This window comes from Podarcis cretensis (assembly GCF_951804945.1).
Source record: "Podarcis cretensis genome assembly, chromosome: 2".
Taxonomy (NCBI): domain Eukaryota; kingdom Metazoa; phylum Chordata; class Lepidosauria; order Squamata; family Lacertidae; genus Podarcis; species Podarcis cretensis.
The window spans coordinates 33,547,138-33,555,057 of NC_137171.1; the positions used below are offsets into that span (position 1 = coordinate 33,547,138).

The 7,920-nt window shown below is 45.5% G+C and overlaps 1 protein-coding gene across 1 annotated transcript; it reads left to right on the top strand.

Annotated features, from left to right (window-relative positions):
* The first annotated feature begins 2 nt into the window (after nt 1-2).
* On the top strand, nt 3-6,499 carry MRPL27 (mitochondrial ribosomal protein L27). Its single transcript, XM_079967504.1, has 4 exons — nt 3-130; nt 3,183-3,305; nt 4,485-4,552; nt 6,070-6,499. The coding sequence occupies exons 1-4, from the start codon at nt 76-78 to the stop codon at nt 6,274-6,276; spliced, it is 453 nt and encodes a 150-aa protein (XP_079823630.1). The 5' UTR covers nt 3-75; the 3' UTR covers nt 6,277-6,499.
* Nucleotides 6,500-7,920: the final 1,421 nt, after the last annotated feature.

Sequence of the window (7,920 nt, forward strand, 5' to 3'; positions counted from 1 at the left end):
GCCAGCCCCGGATCCGGAAGCCGCGCAAGGCGGAGCCGGACGGATTGCCAACCGGGAGGCGGCGGCGAAGGTCAAATGGCGGCGCTGCTGGGCAGGCTCTTGCCTTGGGCTCTGGGCTCCGGAGGGCAACGTGAGTGGCGGGCGGAGGGGGCCTGGGAAGGGGTCAAGTCCCGGGAAACGGGGTGCTGGGGTGGGGAGAGATCGAGACGCGTGCAAGAGACGGGCAGGCGGGAGGCGCCTGGTGCAAAACATGCCGCATCGCCGCAATTGCTGCAAACGCAAAAGTGACTGCAAAAGCTCGTAGCCTGGGAAAGGGACTTTTATTTTATTTTATTATATTATTATATTATATTATATTATATTATATTATATTATATTATATTATATTATATTATATTAATTATATTATATTATATTATATTATATTATATTATATTATATTATATTATATTATATTATATTATATTATATTATTGCATTGGGATATTGCATTGCATTGCACTGCACTGCACTGGGAGGGTTTCCTGTTCAGAATTGGGTATTACTCTTCTCCCTCCCCCCCCCCCCGGCCGTTTTAATATCCTTCCTTCCTTCTCTCCCTCCCACCCACCCTTTGGTGACGTTTTGCCTGTTGAGGGTTTGGGCAGTTTTGTCTGTTCGCATCCTGGTGGGAGGTGGTTGGGAGATTTTATCATCTCTTCACTCCGCCCAGTGCCGGATTTACCTGTAAGCTAAACAAGCTATAGTTTAGGACACGACTCTCTTGGGGGCCCCCAAAAAAATTTAAAGGAAAAAAAAAAACCTGGATGGACATTTCCATAATATAAGATAAAAAACAAATAAAACCTTCATACAGCAACAGTGTTTTGTGTTGTGTAGGCGCTTATGATACCTATTAGGTCAGGGGTCAGCAAACTTTTTCAGCAGGGGGCCGGTCCACTGTCCCTCAGACCTTGTTGGGGGCCGGACTATAATTTGAAAAACAATGAACGAATTCCTATGCCCCACAAATACCCCGGAGATGCATTTTAAATAAAAACACACATTCTACTCATGTAAAAACACCAGGCAGGCCCCACAAATAACCCAGAGATGCATTTTGAATAAAAGGACACATTCTACTCATGTAAAAACACACTGATTCCTGGACCAACTGCGGGCCAGATTTAGATGGGGATTGGACCAAATCCGGCCCCCGGGCCTTAGTTTGCATACCCATGTATTAGGTCCATAAATTACCATATAGCATATATTCAACACAAAAAACAGCAACAATTGATTGTTGACAAAGGACAGCTGGGCATATAAAGGGCCCCATTACCTTTAATAGTTTAGGGCCTCATCAAACCTAAATCCAGCCCTGGCTCCGGCCCTGAGCTAATGGAGTAATTCATTAATAAAAGAATGGGCAACCCCTTTTCAATACAGCCCTCTTAATAGGCAGGGCAGTATGGCTAAATTGAATCCCTACCTAAGCGTCTCTAAAATCCGGATGCCCGTCCCCCGTGACATATAATTTTTATTATTCAAAAGGTGAACTATCACCTGGAAGAAGCGTAAAAGGCCATTCACTGTTAATAACTCATTCTTGAATCCCCCCCCTTAAAAATAAAATTGCCCCCCTGTGGGGCATGTGCCCCATAATTGGGAACCACGGATCTGTATGTATGCATTCATGGATGGGTTTGTATTAAGAAATCTTCAGGACAGGCCTGTTTTATTTCCCCATGCATTACACCCGGGAAAATAGAATAGGCCTGGCCTAACCGGGCAGAGGGCCTTCTCGGTAGGGGCACCCTCCCTGTGGAACACCCGCCTTTCAGATGTCGAGATAAAGAACTACAGAACTTTTAGAAGACATCTAAAGACAGCCCTGTATTGGGACGTTTATAATTCTTGATGCTTTACGGTGATTTTATATGTGCTCTAAGCTGCCTAGAGTGGCTTAGGAAACCCAGCCAAATGGACAGAATATAAAATGATAAAATTATTATCATCATTGAATTCATTGGCGCTTACAAATGAGTGCTTGGGATTCACAGCGCTTAATCCTACGTTTTTCTAAGAAGTTAGATTTGTGCCAGTTAGGCAACTGAACAGGAAACTTCAGAAATGAAAAGGAAATGGTTGCTAATTGTACGCAAATAAATCAAATGAAGTGCCCTGCAAAAAGGAGTGTTAGTATTGCTGACTTGAAATGGCTTTGTGTTTATGGGCCGTTCTTTTAGATAAGCCGCTTTTTCATTGAAGAAAGAACCACTTGTATGCCAAATATTGGTAAACATTAAAGACTGGATCCAACAAAATTATGCAACGTGTGACATCTACTTCTCAGCCATCCTGGATTCTGTGCCTCTAAGGAGAGGGTGTTCCCAGTTAGCACAATGTACCCCTCTATTTGGGATACACTCCCTTTTTAAAGTCCTTTCCCAGGCACTGATGAACGCTTCTGGTGGACTCAGAAGCTTGCTTGCTATTTTGTGACATTTTAGTTGACCATTTTAAAGAGACTTCAGGTTTAAAAAATAAAATAAAATAAAAGTGCAGTGTAACCAGTAGCTGTGAATGCTAATGTAACCTGCTTCTTCCTCTGTTTAGTTTATTTGATGGGTTTCTCTCTGAAATAAACATTTAGCATGCAGGATTGGCAAACAGCAGCCCAGCAGATGAAATCACCATTCCTGCTGTGAAATAATCTTGGTGGTATTTCATCTCTGCTCTACTAACACCACTGGTTCAAACATCCTTGTCTACAACATGTGACAGTCTTTAAAAACTGTTCCAATAACCTATATACACACACACACACACACACACACACACACACACACACAGGCATTTAATATATAGCCTGCAAAAAACAAAACAGCTCTTCTTCCTTTGGTAGTACAAAAGCCAGCAGTTATTTGGCTCTGCATCTAAAAAATAAAAAGGTCACCCAGAGTGCTCATAATTGAGTTGCAGTTTGAACTGGGGACTGCTGGCTCACAGCTCATGGTCGTCACCGCAACACTGACCAGTTCTCCCCAACCCACCCTCTCTCAACTTTCAAAGAACGCAAAACACTTTAGTATTCAGTGGCTGGTGTGAGGTTTCTTTCTCAGTTTAAATAATTGTCAGTTTATATTCCCCGCCCCCCTTTGATGAGTTTTTCATTTCTCTCTCTCTCTCTCTCTCCACAGTTTTGCCTATTTCCCCCCTGAGTGCAGTCACAGTGAGGTTTGCATCTAAGAAGAGTGGAGGCAGCTCCAAAAATCTTGGGGGGAAAAGTCCTGGGAAAAGTTATGGAGTTAAAGTAACGGACGGTAAGTCCCTTGGCTCTTTTTGCAGCTGCCTGTTAGCTTATTTTTCTTGCTGCCAGCTGCCTGGCTGCACAGGGATGCTTTCAAGAAGGCATACAGTGGTGCCCCACAAGATGAATGCCTCGCAAGACGGAAAACTCGCTAGACGAAAGAGTTTTCCGTTTTGGAGGTGCTTCGCAAAACAAATTTCCTATGGGCTTGCTTCGCAAGACGAAAACGTCTTGCGAGTTCCTGTGTTTTTTTCCCCCTTTCCCCCCCTTTTTTCTAAGCCGCTTATCCGATAAGCCGCTAATAGCGCTAATCCGCTAAGCCGTCAATGGGCTTGCTTCGCAAGACGAAAAAACCGCTAGACGAAGAGAATCGCGGAACGGATTCTTTTTGTCTTGCGAGGCACCACTGTATACTACTGATGTGCGTTGGCAAGACTGGCCAGTAGGTGGCAGAATTGTACCAACCAACAACAGGATTCTTGCCGGCTTGGAAGCACACAGTACTGCTAACTGAAATTTGTGCATAGATATTAATTCTCTTTGGGATGCAAATTCAGGAGTTATGCAGCAAGGGAGAGCCTCAATAAGTGAAGTGGAATGCACCGCCCAGTTTACATTGCATGTGTTACATTGCACGTGCACAAGGTGTAGCGAGCTCATTTGGTAGAACACAGGACTCTCAGGATTGCGGTTTGAGCCCCGTGTTAGGCAAAAGGCAGGGGGTTGGACTAGATGACCCTCAGGGTTCCCTTCCAACTCTGCAATTCCATGATTCTAAAACCTGTGGCCCTCCAGGTGTTGCTGAATTACAGCTCTTGTCATCTCTGACCATTTGGCCATGTTTGCTGAAGCTAATGGGAGTTGCAGTTCGGCAACACCTAGCAGGGGACGTGCATGGATAGTGCTGTGTCGCCATTACTCCCAGGTATTGACATCCTTAGGATAAGCACAGGGTTTGCAGAAGTATTAAAAGTCGTTTGGAGAGAATGCTAAAGGAAGCCTCTGTGTGAGTGAGAGAGAGACCGAGACAGGTTTTCTAATTTATGTGATCTTGCATCATCTGAAATGGGCATTCCTTCCTAAGAAATGAGACTAGTTTTTGTTCCATGGAGCAATTCCTATTCAGCTTGCCTGCTTTCATCACGGAAGCCGATTTCTTCACTTCATTGCTTCCTCTTAACACCTTTTGCAGGAAAGTTTGTCCACGCCGGCAACACATTGGCGACACAGCGGGTGATTCGCTGGCACCCGGGGGCTCACGTAAGTTATTCTTTTTGCTATTCCCAAGAGTGTTTATAATTGAGACTTTGCTTGTTCTGCTCCACCTTCAGCAAACTTCCTGCTTCCTTTTTCATTCTTCATTATCCTGAAATGAGCCAAGTTTCTTTATACTAACCTTCTCTTGAAGGCTTCCAGGGGAGTTGCTTATTCTAACAAGAAGATATTGGAGCCTTCTTAGTTGAAACAGCTCTCACTTCCAAAAGTAAAGCTTTTGCAACCCTGTTTTAAGTGACATTTGGATTCAATGAACAATATAGTTCAGCTTCGCGCACCTGAATGTCTCGGGTACATTGGGAAAACATTGTTCAGTCATGGATCTAAAAATAAATGGGCAAATTACACTGTAGCGGGAGAGCACTTCACAGCTCACAGTGTGGTAAGACAGGGGAGTTCTGTTTGCTGCACAGCACAACTTGCAATATTTCAAACATTTTTCTTTTTAAAAGAAAGGTCTATTTGCAGAGCTCCCAAACCATGCCAGGAAATACCTGGGCAGAATAGTGTAACACATAATCCCAAATCCCAATGAAGCCAAACCCAAGTCTCAGGTGACCTGAACTTACTGTAGGCGTGTTGAAATCACTTATGAGCAGGTGAGGTTTGGCCAGCCCCGTATCTAGTGCTTTACAGCAGGTGCATAGGCAGGTGTCAGAGATGGGGAACCTGTGGCCCATCAACTCCCGTTATCCCTGATAATTGGCAATGCAGGCTGATGGGTGTTCCAACAACATCTGGAGGGATGCAGTTTCCCCCATCCTCGACTACCGTATCTGTTCCCTTTTCTACTGAGCACCCTGACATCCACCAATCAGAGCCAGATGCAAAATCATGGCTGAAAGTTGACTGAGGGAGTCAGGTGTAAAATGGTGGTTTTGCAGCAGAGCACAAACACTGCAATGCCCTGCATATAAAAACACAAATCTGAATCAGAGAACTTCTGGCCAAATTTAATAGCCCAGCTATTAAATAGCTTTAATCGGTTTTTGATGTGGTCTTTTAAATTGTTGTGACCTGCCCTGGGATCTTAGGGCGAAGGGCAGGCAATAAATCAAATAATTAGAAGCATTTCTAATAGGAAGTGGATGAAGCCTTTTGGTTTTGCTGTTGTTCAGCACTTGAGAGCCATAAATGCTTATTGCAGATCATCCAGCGATCTACTTTTTGCCCATCTGTATTTTCATAGGAGCAAGCCAAGTGGGGTGACAGATCCAATGGGAAAAGTGAATGGGAGTAGCCAGCCAGCAGTTTAATAAGTCTTATATGGTCATGAAGCATTATTGTCGTATGCCGTGGCTTCCGTCTTCATGGCAGCTCTGTCATCAGACACCCAGTGGCTATGCAAACAGCCTTTCTCACATGAGCAGAGCCATGAGTTTAGTTACCTATGTACCAAAACACACCAAGGTGCTACCATGTACCACTGGGCATCACTGCTCTGCTCCAGAGTCTTAAACTTTTCTCCTCTTTTAATTTTCCCCCTGTTCACCTGCTAATAGGTGGGAATTGGCCGCAACAATTCGCTCTACGCGCTCGAAGACGGGATTGTGCGATACACGAAGGAAGTCTACGTGCCGCGTCCCGGCAGCAAGGAAAGCACAGAGGTGATCTGCCAGTTACCCAAAGGGGCTGTGCTGTACAAAACTTTCATCAACGTCGTTCCCACTAAAGAGGTGGGGAGTTTCAAGTTGGTCGAGATGCTCTGAGACTTTTGAGGTCTCCTGGACGACAGCAAGAAACCAGCCAGCTTTATCCGAGCCCAGATATAAACAGGTCTGAAAACACTGCTGTGGTTCTGAATGGACTTCTCCTGCTCGGTCACCTGTGGTTGGCTGCTCAATACATTCTAGGCACCTGGAATGTATTCTCAACAAAGGGGATGTTGTTGAAATTTCTTTTCCAAAATAAATGGGCAGTTCTATCATCTTACCAGGAGAGCTAATTCAAGCCGATGTTTTCATATGATTAGCTCTAACGTAATGGGAGGATTTTGATGGGCTGGATTGGAGTCAGGTTCTGAACATGAAAGTGTTACTCTGGCAATTCTCAGAAGATTTCACACAGCAGCCTGAACGTCTATAAATGCACATGCAATTATTTCTCCTAATATTTCAACACGGGAGTGGTTTGATGGAGGGCATGGGCAATGAGCCCTCTGCTACAACCTCCCCCAATGCCCCCCACCCCCATCCTGATGGCTGTTCTTCTCCACCTGCATAGCAAACTTATTGGGAGGGTGGGTGCAGAAGGGCAGCAGTGGAACATGTGTAGACCCACTGGGCAAAGTAGCTGCAGCATCTCCCCAAAATACTCCTGGTCCATGATGCAGTAGCACACATTGGGGCCCAGAAGCACAGAGGGTTAGGCTGCAGCCGCTGTGCTCAGCTTACACAAAGCAATCAGACATTGGATGTTTTTGTAGTATCTGTTGCTGATTCAGAGTTGATTTCTGTTTCCGGGGTTCATTACTTTGAAATGCTTCTGCAGTGGCGCTGGCTTTGACACTTATCAAGCCCTGCATCTGTAGCCTTGTCCTTCCAGCATTGGCTACCACAAATATAGTGGGAGCGGGTGGCACTGGGGTCTAAACCACTGAGCCTCTTGGGCTTGCCGATCAGGAGGTCAGAGGTTCAAATCCACAAGACAGTGGTGAGCTTTGTCCCAGCTCCTGCCAACCTAGCAGTTCGAAAGCATGCCAGTGCAAGTAGATAAATAGGTACCGCTGCGGCGGGAAGGTAAACGGTGTTTCCGTGCACTCTGGTTTCCGTCACGGTGTCCCGTTGCGCCAGAAGCGGTTTAGTCATGCTGTCCACATGACCCGGAAAGCTGTCTGTGGACAAATGCCAGCTCCCTCGGCCTGAAAGCGAGATAAGTGCCGCACCCCATAGTCAGCTTTGAGTGGACTTAACCATCTAGGGGTCCTTTACCTTTACTATAAATATGCAGGACTAGTGGCCTTGCTGTGGTTTGGTTTTTTAAAAAACTCTGGCCTACTGAGCTGGGAAGCAGCTGTTAGCACAGTCAGGAGGGCAGACTTGACGCAATGCTTTAGGGAGACGCCTGGGCCATTCTGCTCCTAGCCAGGAGTGCCGCAGGCTGCCCTTTCATGCTCTAGCCTGCCCTGTGTGTCTGGTTGTGTCCCTCAGTTTGCTTTTGCCTCCTGCGCATTTATTTTTTGGGGATTTAATCCATTCTTTTTTTAAAATCTGGGATGTAGCAGCTCCCTCCAGGTGGGAGGGGAATGCTACCATCTGAAACCATGTAGCCATATACACAGGAAACACCAGCATTTGGAAAAAACAAAAACCTAGCAAGGAAAGGGAAAATAGATGATGCAATGCATGCATGAA

Coding starts and splice junctions, on each gene's coding strand:
- MRPL27 (XM_079967504.1), top strand. CDS start 76: ATGGCGGCGCTGCTGGGCAGGCTCTTGCCTTGGGCTCTGGGCTCCGGA. Junction 3,306..4,484: donor TGGAGTTAAAGTAACGGACG/GTAAGTCCCTTG, acceptor CACCTTTTGCAG/GAAAGTTTGTCCACGCCGGC. Junction 4,553..6,069: donor GCTGGCACCCGGGGGCTCAC/GTAAGTTATTCT, acceptor ACCTGCTAATAG/GTGGGAATTGGCCGCAACAA.